General features: G+C 36.1%; 1 protein-coding gene across 1 annotated transcript in view; it reads right to left on the bottom strand.

The window, feature by feature from the left end:
* HCN1 (hyperpolarization activated cyclic nucleotide gated potassium channel 1) overlaps positions 1 to 23,033 on the bottom strand; it is a 187,365-nt gene that overhangs the window by 130,619 nt on the left and 33,713 nt on the right. The window contains exon 2 of the mRNA XM_015848649.2: positions 15,555 to 15,715. Coding sequence (XP_015704135.1) covers positions 15,555 to 15,715 — 161 coding nt within the window. The remainder of the gene's footprint in view (positions 1 to 15,554; positions 15,716 to 23,033) is intronic.

The following is a 23,033-nucleotide window of genomic DNA, read 5'->3' on the forward strand; positions in this document are numbered from 1 at the left end:
ATCTTTTTCCTCATTTTGAAATAGTTTTTCACAGGGAGGGAAGAAGGTGGAAAAATAATACTTTTTTTTTTTAATACGTTTGTTTCTGAACACAAAATATATAGAAATGTTTTCTATCCATCGCCTTCCAGCATCCATGAGTTACCATCTTGAACTGCTCCTGTAGGTACACGTACCAAGGAAAATCTAAGAGGTTTGAGCGACAAAACCAGGAACATGATTACAGAAGTAAGACTGGGAAGTTTGTAACCAACAAGTTAGCTCTGTTCATTTTCAATATCAGATAAGCAAAGATCAGCTGCTCGTTCCATCTCATCTTATTTATTTATGATACATTTTCCAAAGAAGATGCTGTTTAGGGCTTTTTATAAGATGAACTTGAATTGATATATTGGATAGAAGTAATTCCCAATGGACTGGAAGCATTCTATAGCCAAATGGGGAAAGCCAGTGAAAAGCTTTATCCTGACCAGAAATACTTTACAGAGAGATTCGACCCAGCGCAAATGTTAGATCCTGTGTAAATACCAAAGCACAGTATATATACAGTGTATATACAATACCCTAACATCTATTTTTCATTATTTATTTCCAAATAATATTGCCTATCCATACTTTAGAATCACTTTTATTATTTTATCATTCATTGCAAGAAGAATCACAAGAATGGTTTAGGCTAGAAGTGGCCTCAAAGACCATCAAGCTCCAACTTCCTGCTGTGGGCAGGGTTGCCAACTGCTGGATCGAGCTGCCTGGGTTTCCATACAAGCTGGACTTGAACACCTCCAAGGACAGAGCACACACAGCTTCCCTGGGCAACTGTTCCACACTGCACCATCCTCCAAGTTCTTCCTAGCACATAATCTAAATCTCCATTTTTATCAGTTTAAAACATTTTCCCTATAGTCTTCATATGTACATGCATTTTGAAGTTTTTCTGTTCTCACATATCATAAATATATACCTTTTAAAACTTCCTGCTCACCAAGGAACTGAGCAATCAAACAATGAATTTTGCAGAACTCCTGTAGATTTCAGTAGCACTACATGTTGTTGTTAGTCCTCTCTAAAAGACAGTGTACAAGCAGCAACAAAATGTAAAATGTTAGTGTTTTCTAAGTCTGGATCTGCTCCAATTGCAAGAGTGATGGATGGAAGAGAAATTTCATGGCATTCTGACATATGCTTACTCCTGACAGAAGTGTTCACAAGTTGTTCAAAAATGCAAGCTTAATTAACACATACTGCCTTATTTAAAAGTGGAAATAAATAATTAATTGATACTTGAGAGAAACAATTCCAGTCTCGGTCAACCACAGCCATGCATATGAACATATAGCTGTAGTATAATTTAGTAATGAAGATGCAAAACTCCAGATACGGTCTTAGATAACTTTTTAATTCAGATAATATTTTTTTCATAAACTAAAGCTTACAGTAAAATGCATACCACACTTTATACAGAGTTAAGCCCCAAACCAAGGTGGCAGGATTTTCATTGTTTTCACCACAGTCATTAGGAAGTTTCAAGCCACTGTCAGGGAGCGTTAAAATAAAATATTAAAAAGAATATAATTTACTTCAACTTTTTTCTTTTACAATACATGTACTTAATTTGGGTACTTAGATTTAGGATGTGCATTATCTGTCAACTGTTATCACGTAAAATTACAGCTTGCTTTCTAATTTATGTTGTCTTCTTTCAGAATATGCTACCTAGTCCACTGGCATGTATCTCCCCTGTCATGTTGATTGAGAGGAGTGATCAATTCAAAACAGTATCATTCTAATTTCTCCAATTTGCTTATTCTTTATCTGATCTAGATTGAAAATCGTGAAGTAAAAAGAAAGCAAAAGGAGCTCTACTGACAGAAAAAAAAAGTATTCTCTCATTAACCTTCAGTAAACAAAATGCAGTTTGCTTCTGAGTTCATTGAAACCAGTATTTCAGATTCTGTTAAATTCAGTGCGCACTGCTGCTATGTTATATATGCAGTTTTTCTTTAAACACAAATTTAGAGGTCACAACATTATAAGAAGATAACTAGAGCATTTAATATTTTCTACACAGTATAATAATTTTCCAACTCTTTCTTTTCTGTTATCTCTTCCTTGTGGAATAATTTACATCAGTTATTTCACTTTGAGAGCTCAGGTGAAATCCACAGTCTGACAGAGTTCACCAGCATCAGCAGTAGGTTTGAATGTAAGCCATTAATTAATTACAGTAAAAAAGAAAAGAAAAAAAAACCTTAACCAAAAAAAAAAAAAACAAAAAAAAAAACCAACAAACCTTTCAACATTCATGACACAGTAATACCAATTTGTACATTTCTACTTTTCTGAGATTCTGAGAGCTAAATATTGATTCCCATGTGCTTTAAAGATATATAAGCAATACCAAGGCTGTGAAACTATTCTTGGACATATTAAAGCAAATATGGTAATGCTTCAGGGATTAGTTCACTCATACTGTATCTTCCCTTTCCTTAAGTAATATTTTACACAGAAGAATGCTCAAGATAGGGTACAACTAGGGGGAAAAAAAATAGCAGTAAGATATGATGTACATTAGTAATGAAGGACCAGAACTTCTCTAATTTAATGAGCCTTCTTCAAACAGAATGAGGACGAAAATAGGGAAAGACACATGGATTCAAGATTGTTGTGTACTGCATGGGAGTCCATCCAGGAACATCCCTAAAAATGTCACAGTGTGACATTTTGAGCTCATACCAAACAAATTCCTAGTCTGTATCAGCTGGCTGTTTCGTGGATGACAGTCTGTCTTCGATACTCCTCAAACACAGATAAATAGAGGGGAGGCAAGTTTCCTGAATTAGAAATCACTAAAATAACTGTTTGCAGTGGGTAAGGAAAATTCTTGTGGACCATATTCCTGCTTTCTGTTCTGTTTCTTTCTACTATCTCTTGGAGGGAAGAGGAATGTGATATTTTGAAAAATCCCACTAAATGCAGATGCTTTTATTCGGTACTTCCTATGGCTCCAGTCCTCACACAAGACGGTCACTCATATTACAAAGGGTGGATTTAAAGTGTTCCCTGACTGTCTCACCTTCAGTTTTATACTATGGCCTTTGATTTTGGAAATTCTCTCTCATTTTATTTATTCGCCTCAATTCCAATTATATTGTATTATATTGTATATCTTGCATTCCAATATCTTATTTAGTAAATTAACTTTCCTCCTCAGATCACTGCCATTGTTCAGTTTTTAGGTCCAATTCCCCCCTCCCTACCCTTCCATCTTTTCCTTTTTCCCAAGTCATGGGCCCACAGGTCCCCTTGCCCCCTTATTTGCAGAACAGGCCCATAAATCATCTACACACTCCCCTCCCTTTTTTGGGGCCAGTGGGTCTGCTGAACCCATCACAGACACAGATAGATCTAGAGATAACTCTGTAAGAAGCACATACATGCATTTTTCAGAGGTATGAAAACTTAGTTTTCTAATTGCCACCCCACCTCAAAACTACAGTGATTTGATGCCTAGGTATTTCCTTCAATTGTTAACTGAAAGTATTACTGCAGACTTAGAATCACAGAATTATAGAATCATAGAATCTTTAGAGCTGGAAGGGACCTTTAAAAGCTATCTAGTCCAACTTCCCTGTAGTGAGCAGGGGCATCCACAGGTAGATCAGGTTGCCCACAGCCCAATCCAGCCTTGCCTTGAAAGTCTCAAGGGATGAGATATTCTCTACATTTCATTTCCAATCTGTTCCAGCACCTCTCCACCCTCACAGTAAAAGGCTTTCTCCTTATATCCAACCTAAATCTAACCTCTTTAAAATTGAAACTATTTCCTCTTGTCCTATCACTACTGGCCCTGCTGAAGAGTCTGCCTCCTTCTTTCCCATAGCTTCCCTTTAGATACTGAAAGGCCACTCTCAGGTCACCTCACAGCCTTCTCTTCTGCAGGCTGAACAGTCCCAGCTCTCTCAGCCAGTTTTCATAGGTGAGATATTCCATCCCTTGGATCATTTCTGTGTCTCTCTGCTCGATGCAGTCCAGAAGGTCTGTGTCTCTCCTGCACAGAGGACTCCACATCTGAACTCCAGATGAGGCCTCATCAATGCAGAGTAGAGGGGCAGGATCACCACCCTCAGCCTGCTGGCCATGCATCTTTTGGCGCAGCCCAAGACATTGTTGGCTTTCTGGGCTGCGAAGTCACACCGCTGGCTTATGTCCAGCTTCCCATCCACCAGAACCCTAAAACTGTCACAGAAGTGTCTTGAGCTGTTAAGTAACTATAACTGGAAAAAAAAAAAAAAAAAGAAAAAAAAAAACCCTATAAAAATTATTTTATAAAGGCATGCGATCTACAGACTAAGCAAACTCTGCAATGCTGAAGCGCAGTAAATATACAGGAAAGCAAATCACTGAAAATTAACAGAGAAGAGAAGAAATAATATCTCTAAAACAGCTAATGCTTATTTTTTCCCAAAATATGAGTCAGAATGGAATAACACTTGAAAGTTATTTTAATGACATTATCTTGACTGCAGAAATTACTGATCATTTTCAATCATTATATTTTTTTATATCTGTACCACTGCCTCATTGTTCTTATAATAATTAAGATAAAACACCATCTTGGTTAGCATTGAGTTGAAGTGGTTAAAAATTGTCTTAGAAGAGCACACAACATACAGAATTTAGAAACATAGCTTTAGCAGGTCTATATTTTGCTGTAGAAATGCTTTATTTCCTCAAACCCTGTGTTCCCACAGCTAAGAAATGCTGAGCCACTGGCTGACCAGCTGAAGTATTGATGGAATAAGGATACTTTTTTTCTGACAAGTAAAAATAACTTGTAGTGCATATTACTGATTATTGATAACCTACTTCCAATACCTAGCCTGCTTTCTGTCATAAGATATGAATCTTGAAATAGAAGCCTGTAATCAGGAGGAAGAAAATGCACATAAGCTGCAAAAAATTTTTCTAACGGACATATGTTGACTTGATGTATTTTGGCTGTATTTTGTATATAGTCTGTTGAAATGACATTGACAATGTCGCAACTGTCATTTTGCTTAAGGAACAGTACTCCATTATATAACAGAGCTTAAATTTATAAGCTCTTTTATACTACCCCAGCTTTCTAATAAACCATGAGAAAAACATGCAGAAAAGGAAAGAAGGTATCACTCAATGGACATGAATCATACATGAATTTGTATCTAGTACAATCCTCTCAAAATTAGGAAGCCTCGTTAAATTTATGGAAATATATAAATGATTAATTCTTGTGTAAAAGGTATTGCTGGGACTAGTAAAGATCTGGCCAGAAAATATGGTCAAAACAATTTTAACAAAAATGCTGACATTTTTAAAAATATTTTCATTAAAAAACAAACATTTAAAGTACAATACAACCACATATACAAGATTTTGAGTTGAAGCTTACGAACTAAAATAAGTTATCATCATCTTTCCTTCACAGTTCTGTGTATGTATAGTTCATTTTTAACATATTTTGCGTCACTCTCTTATGTTTCTGCATGTAAAGGAAGTGATTTATTATCCTTGGACTGTCCTTTTTTTATCTGTTGTGTAATGGCAAGGAAATAACTGAGTCCAGTCAAGTTAAGAGATCAACATGTAAACAGATACTGTGACAGACAGGTGAATTGCCATTTCAAGCTGTATTGATCTACAGTTCTGGTTTCGGAAGTTTATCTGAACAATTTTTCTTAAGAAGTTCCATACACTGCAGTAGATACCAGTAGAAGCTCTGACATGCAAAAAAATATTTCTCAGTAACATTTCTGAGCAAGATAATGCTTTTTTTAAATTTAAGTTAACTCAGGAAGAAGAGACCAATAGAAAACTGCATAAGAGATTTTTGAGATATACTACACTCAGCAGAAAAATGAAATGTGATCAATACATTCTTTAAGAACAAGAATTGCAAAAGAATGGAAGCACTGAAGAAATTATGATTGGTTAAGAGCTGAAGAACAAGTCTAGCAGATTTCTGAAGGAGTAGGGGTGAGAAGGCTTATGATGTGTGGGCAGTGTTCTGACACAACAGACATTATAAAGAATTCAAAATAATAGGAGAGAAAGGCCTCTGGAATCCAAAACTGAAATCTACCCTTAACCACACAAATGCATACACAATTGTGGAAACAAACACAGTACAAAAGATGATGCTTTCTTACATGAAAAAAAAATGCATGAACAGAAACAAACAACAGTGCTTTGTGAGTTAGTAAGCAGGAACAAGGAGTACAAACTGCATCATCTGCCAAAATGTCTGTTACATCAGTGAAGAGAAAATGCTATCAGCCTGATGGCATATAACTTTTTAATAATTTTTACATTAGACACTGATGCATAGGCAATTATTTTGCCAGAACAAATTTAACTGAAATTAAGAGAGTAGGTAGATGAAATTCTGATAACAAATTAAACGGCAAGTAAATGGAAAACAAACTATAAGAATATCAATCACATCAGATGGGAGGTACTTCTACAAGACTTCTACAAGGGGCGCCTCCGTGATCAAACTAAGGTCACCTTCTGCCCAGTTGCTTAGATTTAATCCAGCCAAGGTCTGGGTATTTCCTGGAATGGAGATGCCAAAAGTTCCCTTGGCCTCTGTTTCAGTATTTTACCAGCCTCATGATTAAAAAAATAAAATAAAATAAAATGAAAACAACACAACTATATCTTATTATATAATCATATAATCCAAACTTCCTATTGCACTACTAACCTTTCCACTAACCTTCATCTTATTCTTGTGAAGCTCTAACTTCACCTTTTCACCTGTGTTAGGCAGTTCTACAAAGCAATAAAATCTCCCAGTGCTTAAACAAACTCTGATCCCTCAGCTTCTCACACAACTTGCGCTCCAGTTTCTCAAGCATCTTGATGGCCATCCTCTGGACTTGTTTCAATGCATCCATGTGCATCTCAGAGAACTCAGAATTGGAGCAAGTACCTCAGGTGTGCTCTCATAGTTGCTGAATAGAGGGTAAAGATTACTTCCCACAGACTTCTATGTAGAGCAACCATGTCCAGCTTGGACTGTTCACATCAAAACCAAGGAAAGATACTGCAAAGCCTGTGCATTCTAAATGGTAAAATTAAACACCTTGCAAAGCATAAACTGTCAGAAGAAGAGAACCATGCTTCAAGATTAATAGACTAAGCCGCTGAAATATCAGAACTCTATCAATTTTAAAGGTGAAGGCATAGTTTACGGACAGAACCAACTGAAAAGGAAGGTATTTTTGGAAAGAAAAGATCAATGGGAAGAACAAATATTTACACCTCCGAACTGAAGAAGGTGTCAAGAGTAAAGCAGAACAAATGTTTATGTTCATTTAACCCCTTTCACAAAGAGCAGCTCTTGAAGCCAGCTGAGGTCCTCAACACTAGGCTGGGAAAAGAACCTGAGCAGTAACAGACTCAGAGATGGGCTAAGGGTTTATTTTCATGTTTGTTTACTGCAGTGAATACCTCTCAGGAGTACATTCTTTATTCCTGGCATCCTTTACTTTTCCATCATGAAAACACTTGTATCAACTGTTCAGAATGAACCAGCTGTTATAAAACCCAGCAGGCAAGTGACCTCTCAGGGTTTGCTGTGTGTCTCCATGACCATGTTCAGGGGCAAGCTGCCAGACAGGCAGAAAGAAATGGCTTCCTATACATTCAGAGAGACACCCTGGGTTGGAACGGGTACTAAATTTGTGGAGACTAATTTGAACAGGAAGTAGACAAGCACTGTGCTGTGCTCTACTAAAGAAAACCTCCAGCCCACTCTGACCTGACGAAAGGTTCTGAAAAAATGTATTAAGCAAAGGACTGTAAAATTACTTTAAAATATGCCTGCAGTTATGTTTACATTTTTGTTTTTGTTTTCTCCATGGTGATGGAGATAGAACAGAGTGTACCATATTTCAGGTCAAAAGCCTTAAATATTTTCCTGTCAAGCCTGAATCTGCTATCAAATTACTGCCAAAAAGAATCAGCTGCAGTTACTGTGTGAAACACATGTTAAATCTAACAGTGACATCTTTAACACACTGTTGAGAAACATGTGAGCTCATACTTGGTAACTTCCTCATGATTATCATTACTGCACTTATGAATCATGTAGCCAAAAATGATTTAATTTCAGTTACATTCTTGAATTCGCTTTGCCTTTGAAGGTATCAGTCATTCAATAGATTCAGCAGGTTCCTTCCCACTTATCTGATGTTCACAGGCTTAGTTTTAACAAAACATGGTGCTCACATGCAGGCAACCAGCATTGTGGTCACATCAGAAAGTTTCATTAGGTGATTGCTCAGCGTTGATGGAGACCTATATTGATGAAAAACTGAATCTGTCAAGCAAAAATCTCTGCAGTCTACAAGCAAATTTCTAAGGAACTATGAGGTGTGTTGAGAAACTTAAAATCCTTTTTACTGGTACCCTTCTGGTAACATACAGCATAAAGCCAAACACTTAGAGATTATGCTGCCATCTAATTATTGAAGTAGTTGTTGCAGTGTCACATTCCAAGCTTAAAAAACATAAGTGAAGTGTGGTATTTATTCTTTTGATGCCCATCCAGAAAAGCGTTGCTTCAAATCAATCAGCATGGAGAGAAGTGACACTGGAACAATTAAAAAGGCAATTTCAGTATTTGGAAAAGGAAAAAAGAAAGTTGAGCTAAGGACAGAAAAAAAGCAAAACAATACAAGGAAATTTAAATGCTTTGCCACCATATGTCAAAATACTATACAAGGTAAAAATTCAGCTGGTGCATTATGATGTCACAAAATGTGCACCAGGAAATCATTTGAAAATGTCAACCTGTACATGTTAGGCTAATGTTGACCTGGAAAAGCTATATTATTATACTAAATAAAAAAGAATAAATGTCAGACTTGAAATACCACAACCTAAAAACTGCATGATGTTCTCCTTCTGCTAAGAGGTCTGAGAATGAATTCCGATGCTCGATTGTTTGTAGTTAATTGCTTTGTAAGGGATCTAATAAAAAGTACAGGAGGAAAAAAGTGAGCCGAATTCAGTCCTGGGGTAAAAAGACTGACTCAGCTCCCATGATTTCATTTCAGTTTAATTCACTTGTCTCCAAATGAAATCAGTCCAATATTCTTAAAAGAAATGATAATGAGATCATTACTCTATGTAGCAGATGTTGATAATTCAACAGTGACTATTTTTCAGAACAGTATTTTTAAGTTTCAGAAGCTCCCCCTTTCCAGGAAGGTTAATTACTATAATGTGTTTATCTAGTTCTCTAACAGTAATACCCTGTGTCACATGGTGATATCACTTTAAAAATAGGGCAGATTAAATAAATCCCTTTACTTGTCCTGTAAAAAAATATTTGTTGTGGTTTAAAATGCACTTTCCAATGTATGCATTAATGGCTTGTCTTGAGAAACATTAGGACACATGTAACTACAGTATTATATTCTCCTTCACAGACCCTGCGGCAACGTTGAAAGAAGATAAACAATGACTTAATTCAAACTCCTACTGGCTAAATTTAAATGTGCACTAAACTGATCTGATCAAAATTAAGCGACACTAAAGAACTGCTTATGCAAAGCACTATGTACTTGCTAACTTCTACTGCAGCTTATTTCTGTAGTTCTCATGTTTTTAACCAGGAAAAAACAATTATGATATGAATTACAAGACTATTTTTACAACAGTTTTAACATTTAGCTACACTTTGTAAAGTTTAGCATCTAAGTAACCTAATGTTTGACATATGTGTTCAGCCTTTGCTTCAGTGCCTTAAAGCTAGATGGAACTGATTCTCAAGTTTGAAGTTAAGCGGTATGTTGGGAAGGGGATGCACACAGCAACAGCTCCTTTTTGCAAGAAATGCTCACAACTGGATGCTCAGTGAAGCTGTGGGTGCCCCATTACTGCAGAAGTTCAAGGCTGGATTGGATGGGGCCCTGGACAGCCTGATCTGGTGGATGGCAGCCCTGCTCACAACAGGGAGCTGGGACTGTATGGTCTTTATGTTCCTTCCAACTCAAAGCAGTCTGTGATTCTATGAACTTCTATTTCAGTGAAAACACAGAGGGAAAAATAAATAAATAAATAAATAAATAAATAAATCTTCATATCTAGAAGGATGAGCAACAAGCTGTCATATCTCAGAGGAAAGATGTTGGGTAATGAAGGTCCCATGAAAAGCTGTACCTCTCTCCCACCCAGGAAAAAAAAAATAAAAATAAAAAAATAAAAAAAAAAATGAAGAGCCTGATGCAAAGCATGCACTGGCATGTTATTGAGAAAGAAACAGCCAGCAAAATGAAGTTTACTGTGCTGTGCTATAATCTCTGGCTTTCTTGTAGCTTAATTGCACTGAGATGGAGCGTTTGGTGCTTAGCAAGAGAGTCACTTCCTAACATCTGCTGTCCACTGCTGTTCATAATCAGAAGAGTCAGACATGCTAAATAAAATACTAAATTGCTAACAACAGCACAGGAAAAAATAAAAACAGAAAAACAACTATGAGGTTCTCAATCATACACTGCTTTCAAGCTAAGTATATTTGTCTTAAAAACTCAGTAATTGCATCTCACACTTTTCCATTACAATTAGAACTTTCATCACTTCTTGCATCAGAAATAACTAATATCCTCCTTTTATGAAATCTGCTTGATGTCATGCTTTAAAAGCCCCGAAGTATCAGAAGACAAAAGGTATTTTCCTACAATAATTTGACTACATTAAAATCTAAAGGTTTCCCCGGTGCAGATATGTACATTTAAGCATGTATTCCAGATCTGAACTTAACAGGAGTATCCTGGCACTAAGAGGAATAGAAAATAAATAGCAACAACCATTAAGCTTGGATTTTACAGTGACATCTCAGTGAGTGAGCTATAAGAATGTAGATCAAGTTATTAATAGCAATTATTAACTGTATTACTGTAGTCCTTACAAACCCCAGCTCAAACCAAAAATGCAACTGTGCTAGTAGTTTACAGACAACAGAAGTCTCCACCCTGGACACATCTCAAATTTTATGTAAGGAATAACATATAAATGGAATAAATAAACCAAAATGCTTAATCAAACTTGTTCCCAAATTATTTTCCACAAGCCATGAGCTTCAGCAGAGTACTCACAGAATCACAGAATCACAGAATTACCCGGGTTGGAAGGGACCTCAAGGATCATGTAGTTTCCAACCCCCCTGCCTAGCAGGCCACCAAACATCCACATTTACTAGATCAGTTGCCCCAGGGCCCCGTCCAACCTGGTCTTGAACACCTCCAAGGACGGGGCATCCACAACCTCACTGGGCAGCCTGTTCCAGGACCTAACCACCCTTCTAGTAAAAGAACTTACCCCTAACATCCAACCTAAATCTTCCCTCCTTCAACTTAAAACATTTCCCCTAGTCCTGCTATTATCAGCCCTTTTCGAAGAGTTTACTCCCTCCTGGATGTAAGTTCCCTTCAGGTACTGAAAGGCTGCGAGGTCACCCCGCAACCTTCTCTTCTCCAGGCTGAACAAACCCAACTCCCTCAGCCTGTCCTCATAGGGGAGGTGCTCCAGCCCCCTGATCATCTTTGTGGCCCTCAAGACTCAGGACTTAGGTTTCAAATTGCATAAGCAAATTAAAAGGGAAAAAAGGAAAATGCCTGGCAAGTGGAATAAAAAACAGAGGAGAGATGAGAATTATCCTGCTCTCGAATATCTGGATATCCTCAAGTAGTGCCAATAAACTCCTCTGCACACACTGCATTTCTTTTTCCTCGAGTGTGTTAAGAATTTCTTCAAATAACTTCCTCGGCTCCCCTTCTTGTAGTCTTTCAAGGCACAATGCTGCAGTAAGAGAAACACAGATTATAAGAGCATTCCTCTAAATACCCCTTTCAGAGATTGTCTTTGGAAGGGAATGTTAGAGTGGGGATATTGGAAATAGTTCTTATTCTCTATTCACTATCTCAGAAACATTTCAAGTGCTTTTGAAACAACTACTGAAGTGAATGCATTAACATGGTGTCACTGGGATTAAAAAGACAAGTATAAAATAGTGGTTGGAGGAAGAACATGATGTCTACGAGCAGGTGAATACTGGCAAATAATTTTGGTGAATTTTAGTGTTGCTTTTCCATCAAATACCTTTAACTTCTATCTAAAACCATCCGTTTTGCATTGCAGGGATAATTTGTCATAGCAGGAGGTTTTAAATTCATAGTAGAGAACATGAGAAAACAGAATTGTTATTTACAGCTGTGACTATTTTTGCCCGAAATACGACTAAATTTTTTCTGGCCTCAGAACACAAGAACAGGTGACATATTTGTTCAGTAAAAATCCATCAAAATTTGAAGGCCAATTTCACTTTCAGTTTTGATAGATGAATCATTGCTTTCATATATAATCCTGCAAAGTCTCCATTCAATAAATTTGGGGAAATGCCATGTAAGTAGTGAGAAGGAAGATGAGTTTTGATGGCTTAACATTAATCTATAGGAAAAACTGACAGATCTCCATGTCAGAATCATTAAGCAAATGCATGCTTACACCATAAAGAGACTGGTCTTCAAACAGTAGCATTTCTCATGTCAGCTGTTAGTTGTGTATCTCAGTTAACTCCAAAGGTAGACTACAATGTAACTATGCACTTTCAGGCAAAGAAACTAGCATTTGTGGAATAATTTATAGATGAAATTAGCATTTCTGTTCTCATTTACTTGAGGAAGCAATAAAGAACTCATGAATTATTTATGTGAAAGTGAGTTTCTAACAAAGATGTCTGATGTAATAAGAGATTACGTTGTAACAATGAAACAGTAGGGGTTAAAGGTAATTCCTAGTTCTATAACCTGGAATTTACACTGTTGCTACTAAGATGCAGTTACTGAAGGATGTGCAACTAGAAAAGAGCTTCAGCTTTATTCAGGCAGAAGAAAGCAGACTCACAGTCTTCTAGGTTATCTTTAAGCTTTAAATATTGAATATATTTTTCCTGTTGTGTCTAAAAGCAGCATCTCCTCCCAGGCAAGAGAGTCCAAGCTCCTTTTACATCTCCACAGACATCATTCCCTCCTCCTTACACATGGCCAAGCAGTCAGTCACACATGCCCGGAGTTGGTCAGAATTTTGGCCATGTCCTAGTCTAAGCAAGGGCTGAGTTGCATCTTGAGCACTGTACAGGCAGGCAGAAGCAAGAAAAGCAAAAGGAGCTCTTGAACAGACTGTGGGAGTCGTTATCCGCTGTGACAGCATCGAGCAGGAGAAAGTAAATTCCACTTCCTAACATGTAGCTTGCTTCTGATGTCAGATGTTCAGCTAAGAACTACAATCTGAATCCACATGGAGAAGGGAGCAGGAAACTGGGGAGACAAAGGCTGGCAGCCACAGATACTCTATTAGTAAGGATTAATTATTGAGTAAGACCCTCATGATTAAAAATAATAATAATAGATTTTAGGAGCAGAGTTTGTTTTCCCTTGGTGATGGAGCTGCATCAGGAGCACTTCTCCAGACCCCATGCCTGACCCCTCCAGACCCCTCATTCACTGAGCCAATCATCACCAAGCATCCTATTTTCTAAGCAACTTAAGAAGAAACTATTTGTGCCAACAGCATATGGTGTACAGAGTCCCACAGCAAACATAATTAATGCAGTTGTTTCACTATGTTATTTTAGTGATCTTCTTTTTCTTTACAAACACAACTTTGTTTAGAAAGTTAGTATACTGCCTTTTGCAGAGCAGACTAGTGTACATGTTTCATAAAATCTGGATGTAGAAAAGTGCAGAATAAACACATACAGTGCAAGTTACAAAATCACAGAACTGCAGGAGTTGGAATAGTCCTCAAGAAATCACTGATTCCAGACCCCCTGAAAAAGCAGGTACCCTACAATTGATCACACAGGTAGGCCTCCAGACACGTCTTGAAAATCTCCATAGAAGGAGACTCCACAACCTCTCTGGGCAACCTGTTCCAGTGCTCCATAGCCCTTACCATAAAGAAGTTTTTCTGCATGTTTGTATGGAACTTCGATGTTCAAGTTTTAGGCCATTACTCCTTGTCCTATTACTATGCAAATACCAAGAAGAACCTGGTTTCATCCATTTGCCTCCCACTTCCCTGCTGACATTGAGAAACATTCATCTGATATCCTCTCAGTCTTTTAGACCAGAAAAACAAAAATCTATATTTTTCTGATCTTCTGATGGAGCAGTAAATGGAAAATTGATGGAAAAAATAACTCTTGCATAATAAATTGTTGGCTCTGCTTCCTCAGAGTTGCTGGAATCTGACCTTGCACTTGTTGTTTCTTATTAAAAATGTACATACAATTAATACATAAATTCTCTATTTCCTCTGAGACATGCTAAGCTTTATCTCTGCCATTCCACTGACTCCAGAGGTAAACTGAGGAGGATGCATATATTTCAGGTACCGGTACACTGGGATACATTTTCTATTAACTTCTCTGTACTCTTTTATAAATATTTTTTTTTTTTCTATAATGAATAATTTTTAATGGACCTGATACATTCAGTCTTGTTTTTAATACTGCATACAAATAGAAGTAACACAAATATCAAAGAGCAATTTAGAGGTACTGAAAAGCACCTCTGCAGTGAACTGAATAGGACAACAAGATAACTTCTAATTGCTTCTTTAGCAACCTTGGGCAAATTGGTGCTGCATCAGAAACAATGTGACTTCCAACATCAAATAAAGTATTTCAGGTAGTGCAGTAGTACAATTAATGAACAAATATAGAACACCATTTGAGGCAAAATTTCTTAAGAACTTGTCAATGGATTGTATAAGATGAGCAATTCCATGTCCTACTTAGCAGAGACAAGGGCATGGATTGCATTATCCACTACAATACAGATGCTGAAGCAAGGCTTTGTTGCCTGCTCTTGTAATTGAGCTTGGGATATTAGCTATTTCTCATCTTGCTGTCTTTTGATTCTGTATTTACACCCATTATTAGAATAGAATATCATTATTTTGGGGATTATAATTTGTTTAACCATTTCAATCAGGGAATGCTAAAACTAAATAATATGATTCTCTCCAATGGCTCTTAATGAGCTAATGTAACTTTTTAAGTTATTTCCATGAAGGTACTGATGAGTATGCTCATATCCATTTCACTTGCTCTTCCACAAGATCAAAACATAAAGATCTTATTCCAGTTATTGGAAAAGTGATGAAAGATCAAGTTCACGACTCAAGTAATGGATGTGACAAAATTTGGCTGTATATATTAAATGTACAATGATATCAAATTGCTTACTGTGGAGAAATCAAGGCAAGGCATTTTCCCCACAGCTTTCATGTTGCTATCTTCATGAACAGCTTCCATTTTATTAATTAGAATATATCAATCTTTAGTTAACTGCATTTCAGGATTAGCTTAGCATCTTAATAGAGAAGTGAATAGAGCTCAATCTTAAATGAATATTGAACTTCTAAAAAAAGATCTTACAAACAGTAACTGGTCCATTTTGAAAAAACTCTTTACAGACACAGACAAATAGGCTTACCCTCTCACAATGACTCTTATCAATTGTAAGCTGAAGATCATATGCTTCATCCTGTCCTACAGTCTCATTGTAAAGAGAGATGTCACATCCGTACAACTTGCGCAAAACATAGCAGTAAGACAAGCTAACATTGGCACCAGCTTTCCAGTGCAAGGAATATCCTAGTAAAAGGGAAAGGAAGAGTATAGAGAATAAAGGAAAATGGAGGGGAAAAAAAGCACACCATGTTATAAATAAAATAAATTTTCTTTATGCATAATAATATCAAAAAAAATAATAATAAGAGAGCAGAAGGCACGAAGATTCAAAATCAAACAAGGACTAGTGGAAAAAAAGAGACAAAGATGTAACTTCAAAGTTTGAGCTGAGGACACATTTCTCATAATACACCTGGAATCCTAAGCTGGAAGCAGTCCAGGAGATCAGACTGTCTGAAGGGAGGATTACCTGCCCCTACAGCATTTATCTGACCTGGACAGATCCAGGACAGGATTAAGAGCAATACTTCTGGTTATGTATGTGCATCTTTGAGACACTATTTCTTGATGTGTTTGTTTTTTTGGTTTTTGGGTTGTTTTTTTTTTTTGTCCGCTGTCAGTACATTACTCAAACAACAGCATGACTTCTTGGTCCACACGGACACCATGCCCAAAAACAACTTAAAGGACAGTGAGAAAATAACATCTTCATTATGATATACCTAGTGTAAAGCGAAGCAGACAAATATGGAGGCTGTAGGTTAATAAATACATCATTTGATCTTATCTAAAAACAGACCTTAGTTTTCAAACTTGAAATCTTTTCCAGCATTATTTTTGTTAATTCAAAAGCAGCAGCAGAGCAGAGAGCAATTCTCAGGAAAAAATAGATATATAAAAATATATATGTATATATATATTTATTTATATATATATATATATATATATAAAATATTATATATATATATATATTTGTGTATATATACGTATATATACATATATATACATATATATGTGTATAGTCACTGGGTGGCAAGATTGTTGCTTTAAATGAAATAAAATTCAGTGTTGTTACAAACAAAATATAAAACATAAACTGCAGAATAAATTCATGATGAATAAAGTCCCACTAAAGCTGCTGCCTATTTCTTTAGATTATTTGAAGGTGAAATTAAAATATCAAAGTATGCAAATTTCTTTGAAAGCCCATACAGCTTAATGCTGACTTTCAATATGAAACTTTAAATTTAAATTTAAATTTAAATTTAATTTAAATTTAAAGAATTTAAAATAAATCCCATCTATTTCTTCTCCAAATTCCTTAAAGGACAGTTTGGTAGGTCTTCTCAAATTGTCTAATGCAAACCATCAGGAGTCAGCTCTTCACAGATCTAAAATGTGACTATCAGTGTCACTGTTTTTAACAAAGATACACCTACCTTTTTATCTAATAGCTAAACTGATTCATGATTTATCCTGACTCCATGATGTCTGACGTGTCTCCCCTTTTCAGGCTAAAAGATCTGCCTTCATCTCACATGACACATTCAATCATATAGAGGGGAAGAATCCTGCACTGCTCCATCCTCTGTATTTTTTACTCACTTCAATCCTGGAAAAGAGAATGTATGCAGCTGGAGGCTAAGCTTTCAGGACTGCTTTGAATCCTGTCCTGAAATTCTTTACACTTCCCTTCCCTTGATAATGCTAATCTCCCTGTTAATAATATTAATGGCCCAGAGAATTCTTTTTCTGAAAGGGTGCATAACTGAAAAACAAAAAAAAAAACCAAAAAAAAAACAAAAAGAGTTTCTGGAATTGAGGAAATGAATGAAACGAAACACCAATATTTTCTTAACCATACTCATTCAAACACTCAAGACTTCAAATAGAAGATTCCCATATCAGATTACTGATATACATGCTCAGATATCTATAAGCAACAAACTACTTCAGACAGCTAAGGATACCAATATTCAGCATCAAAGTCTCCCTAAACATAATTTCTGTGGTAAATGTTGGGCTTTCCACGTTGCTAACTTCTCTATTGCAAAGAAGAAAGAAGGCATATAGACATTAAGATTAGAAAAGTATTAAATAATGTATGCTGTAATTGAAAAGTAAAAGGCAGGCAGCAACAAACTGTTCCAAGCATTGTAATGGTTTTGGCTGTTCCTGAAAATGAGTCACAGTATTGCAGCAAATGCATGCTCACCAACCTCAGCCTGCATAGAAATCTGTTATGGTTTATATAATTGTAAGTGACTCAGTAGTAGATCTGATGAAAAATAATTACAAAATTGTCTAATACTGGGATGCATTTATTAGCAAATGAAAGTACAGCACTTTTTCCAACATTTTCTGGAGGAGGAGCAGTAAGGAGGAAGTTTACATTACCGAAGTATCCTGTCTCACAGGTAAAACTAAAATTGTAGCAACTCTATAAATAATAACGAACAATAAAAGTGAAATCAAAATCCTTTCTGGCGCACTAAAATATTCTAGTTGAAGAATATTCTTAACTCTTCTTGTAGGTAAAATGAATAGTATGTTATTTTCTTCTTTACTGAAGCTAAGAAAAAATGCCAAAGAACAAAATCCTTTACAAAATAGAACAGCTGTACAAGAGACTGCCACGCAACTGTAGGTGTGATCTCAAATCAAATTCTGAACAAAAAACAATGCAGCCCTGTATTCACTATGACTTTGACGTCATCCTAATACAAAAACAAATGGCTTTGAGAAGTGAATGGGAATAATTTCAGAATAAACTGAACAGAGAACTAACTAGCTCTTCACTGGAAATTTGATCATTTTCAAAGGTCCTAAATTAATTGTTATCATTTTGTCTTCCATCGTGATAATGTTGCACTCCAGCCCCACACAACTACACACAACACAAAATATGTACAACATATATATGTATATATGCACACATATATATCTATAAGGCCCTTACTTGCAGATAAACAAAGATAAATAAATTCCAATAATTTGTTTATTAATTTACTAATTTGTTTTTCCAGGCAAAGTAGGTGATCCTATTGCACTGACACCTACAAGAATTATGATGGGAGAGAAAGCAATAATGGGGAAGAGAGACTATAGGGGTATTAATTATGAATAGAATGAAAAACACAAAAGTCTGTCATAAGAACAGAAAGCTGCCATAAAAACTGTGTTTCTGCGTGTCATTTTTACTATTGCAGAGATATGTTTCCCTGTATTAAATGTTTTTGCCAGTTCCTGTTCCTCCTATTTTTTCTAGCTAAAGAAAGCAGACTCTTCTTTGACTTTGAAAAGCTGCATGTGTATATTTTCCCTCTATAACTCTTCTTTCACAGAAATCAAAAAATATCTCACTCCATGGAACTGTTGTATTATCTCCAAAACACTTCTGGAAATACAATGACTAGATTCATATGGACATCAATTTGCTTGGCTATTAGTAAGGAATGTTCCATTACCACATAGACCAAAAAGCCTAGTCACTTCACAGAGTTCACTAATAAGAAAGAGGAATAGAATTATTACAGTGCATCAGCATTGACCATTTTCCCAGCAGCAAGCAGCTGTTTTATGGCACTGTTAATATCATCTTTCCATTAGCTACCAGCTGCCGACACTTAAAAAGCAACTGCTTCCACCTCTACTCTCACTGGTGGTTAGGAACATCTTTAAGTAATGAAACAACTGGCAAGGCTTAGGAAGGCCAAAGGACTTAGGTTAATACTCAGTGGAAATGAGATGAAAATACCAATGCAGAAAGATATTAAAAATAGTGGGTTTTATTTGATACTGAAATTTTGAAACAGGATACATAAATAAGATCTACCTATCTGCTTGTCTTTAGGAATGAACAGGAAAGGCTCTTTTCATCCCAAATACATATCAAACAAAGCACCAACACATTTCTCATCAAGAAGCCTGGAGGTCAGACCACTTCTCTAGTGGAACAGATGAATTACTACAGTTGTCTGCTGGAGAGAATGGAACTTCTTCCATGGATCAAAAAGAGACAGACAGTCACCTGGTAACATGGACTGCACACTTGGAATCACATAGATGTGCCAGATGGGTAATTCATTTGGTTCTCCTGCATTCAAAATGACTTATCTCACTTTCTGGGTATTGTTCTTTCTGGCACCCTTCTTCCTCCCTCCTCCTTTACTTCATCCAAAAATATTCAGATCCGAGTAGGCTTTCCTTCACAAGAGAACTGTCATTAGTAGCTTTCTATTTTTCTACTAGTACGAGTATTGGTGCCCATTAATTGGCACCCTCTGTTGAAAGCTCGTTTTGGCAGAAAATACCAGCTCTAATTTTGCTACATTCCTAATGTGACACTGCCAAAATTAAGGCAAGATTGGTATGCCACTTGTGCGTTACAACTTGTCAGACACTGCTACTTTCATTACATAAATTGTCTGTTTATATATGTATATTATTAAACAAACAAACAAAACAAAACAAAAAAAAAAAAAAAAAAAAAAGACCAGAAAAAGAAATCCCTACCGATGCATAAGAAATATGCAAGCCTTTAGTTTCCACAGGTTACAGCAACCTCCTTTCACCAAAATGGTAAACAACATACATGGAACAAGACACTCACTGTGGACTGAAGCATCACAAAATCTGAACTTGTTCTTCCAAGAAACAGATGATCTCTTGCCTTACCCAAGACTGTAGCATTTGTCCTTATTTTCATATTGCTCATGAAATTGAAAGGAAAAATAAACACTATGTAGCAGCTTCAAGGAAATCCTATGAGTGAGCTCCCCCACGTTACAGTGTTTTTCAGAATTTTCTTCCTCCCTACAAATTCAGTCATAACTGTACCTTGAATAAAGAAGATCACTAAGTTCAAGACATTATGATGAAAAATGATTGCAGACACAATAAAACTTTGCTTCGATGGAAAACTCTGAGAGCTTTTTCCAAAACAGAAAATGGCATGTGAGATGTCCCCTCAGAAGTACAGATTACTACATGTATTTGAAACTTCTCTTTAAAATTCCATACATTCACTTTCAAATATCCCACATTATGGGTCTGAAATCTAAAAGTCTGTCAAATACTCCGAACTGATACTATAGGAAACAATAATGCCCCCCAGGATAACTGAGTATTTCACATCAAAAAACTGGAATTTCTTTAAAGTGTGCTTAAGAAACCATAACAAAATAAGACACAACATGTCACACACCACAATTTCTGAAGGAAAAAAAGTGTTTTGTTGTTTGTTTGTTTGTTTTTTCAAAGTAACTTGAGAAATTTTAACATTTTTGACCAGTATTTAACTGGAAAGCATTACAAAGTTCTCATAGAAATATTAATAGAATAGGTGGAAAAGTCAAAATTTAATTGGCTAAAAACCACAGTAATCTCAAATCCACAGTAGATGTGGGGTTCATTTAACACTGGATTTGGCATGGGCACAAGTAAGCAAGACCAGCAGGGCATCAAAAAGAGCTCATCTCCAACAGCTTAGTTAAGTTCTTAAAGACATGCTCCCTATCAGCCATAGAGATTGCTTCAGCCTCACTGATCTAACAGGAATAAACAGGATAAAAGGATATAGACGTGTGAATACTGCTGGATCAATGACTTGTGATAGCTAATCCGCACTACAAGGGAAAATAACATTTGAGGGATCTTTTTTTGCCAATGTAGATTCTCACCAACACTTACTGACAACGTACATAAAATGCATAGAACACAGATAAATTTTAACTGTAGAAGAATGGTGCTGTAGCACCAGAGAAATCAAGAACAACAATTAAATACAGGCATTGGATTATATTAGGTATCATTCTGGATAGCTATCAACTATGTCAAGGTTATAAACCAATCTGCATTAGTCGGAGAATGCCAAACCCCAACTGGTTTCCAATTTAAAAACTGCTGATTGTCTAGGAACTGGTTTAGACAGGACAATATAACCTTGTATCTTACAATACACGTTGTTGATTTATTATTTTTTTTTATATGTCAAGGATACCACAGCAAACAAACAGCTGTGAAGGATGAGGAATCTTCAGCTGTCTACCAATTTCAGAAATCTCGGATTTGGAAGTCCACTTTGCATTATCTTCTGTTATCTTCTATCTGTTCTATGATCTTATGATCTATGTAGGTCTGTTCCGAAGGAGCCATTTTGCTTTATCTGATAAAAAATGCATTTAAAACCGAACTCCAGGATAAAGCAAAAGAAATACTAACTTCCAGCAAATAGAACAGCAAGCAGTCTTTATTGATGTCAGTGTATGCAGTATGGCTAATGGTGAGAGAACAACATTTTAACGTGCTAGCAAAGAGTGTGTGATGAATTGTAATACCAATAACTAAAACAGAAATAGATTTCAAAGAACTGCATAAGACATGCTATGTCATGCACTGTTCTGAAGGTATGGAGATTTTCCTTAGTATTTTGAATATAATTTTTCATTTTTCTGAGTCATTTTGGTTCAGTATTTGTTCTTATACTGATAGTGACTGGTTATCGGGGCAGCAGATCTCGTCAGAATTAGACCACTCATTATTTTTCTTCAATTACTGATAGATTATATCATTCACTGTCATCTGGAGATATTAAGTCACCAAGCTCCTTCAAAGATATGATTTTCATGTATTTTCTTAAAACTTCACACTGAGAACCTAAGGAGAAAAGCCTAATTAAGATGTGCTTTATTCATTAGTAGTAATTCTTTATTTTCTGCTTGCTACAGCTAGTTAAGAAAACTGTTAGCCTAATGATGGGCCAAAGTATCTGAAAATTTCAACACAATTCTACTTATTTAAGAGTTAAAATAATTGATTTTATTCTACCTACACAGTACTCACCACCAGCAACACTAAGCAAATAAAATCTTCTCCTCATATCTAAGAAAAACATAAGAATTATTCCAAAGTGCACAGAGTATAATATAAAAAGCCATATTTCAAGTACAAATACTTGACTGGCCATGGAAATCAATCTGAAGAGACAGAATCTGACCTAAATAAGTCTTTGTCTGCTTCTTTGGATATATTCTGAGAACATTTAAGGTAATGGAATGACCATAGTATCGCTGCAAGGCTCTGGTAGTATCTGGAAAAGACCATGCTGGTTACCAGCTTTACATTTCACTTAAAAAAAAATAAAAATAAAAAATGATTAGATTTGTTCTTCTGCTTCAAATTTTAAATGAGCTTTTCATTAGACACCTCCATATATCCTCTCGCAAACAAATAAAGCAGGTCACCAAGGTAAATCCTGATTAGATCCAAGAGTTCCCAGTAATTTCAGTTATGTGGAAAATTCTCCAATTTTCATCAGTGCAGTCTTACTGAACTTAGTTGAGATCAACAAAATACAAAATACTATAAGACAAAATTAAGTGAGCTACATCTTTTCATTCTCTCCACGTCACATGTCTTTAATCTTCTAAATAAAGGCAAGTTTTCAGTGCTAGCAGCATCTAGGACCCAGAGAGCAGCTCTAATAGCCCCTTGGTTGCAT

This window comes from Coturnix japonica, chromosome Z (genome assembly GCF_001577835.2).
Source record: "Coturnix japonica isolate 7356 chromosome Z, Coturnix japonica 2.1, whole genome shotgun sequence".
NCBI classification, from domain to species: domain Eukaryota; kingdom Metazoa; phylum Chordata; class Aves; order Galliformes; family Phasianidae; genus Coturnix; species Coturnix japonica.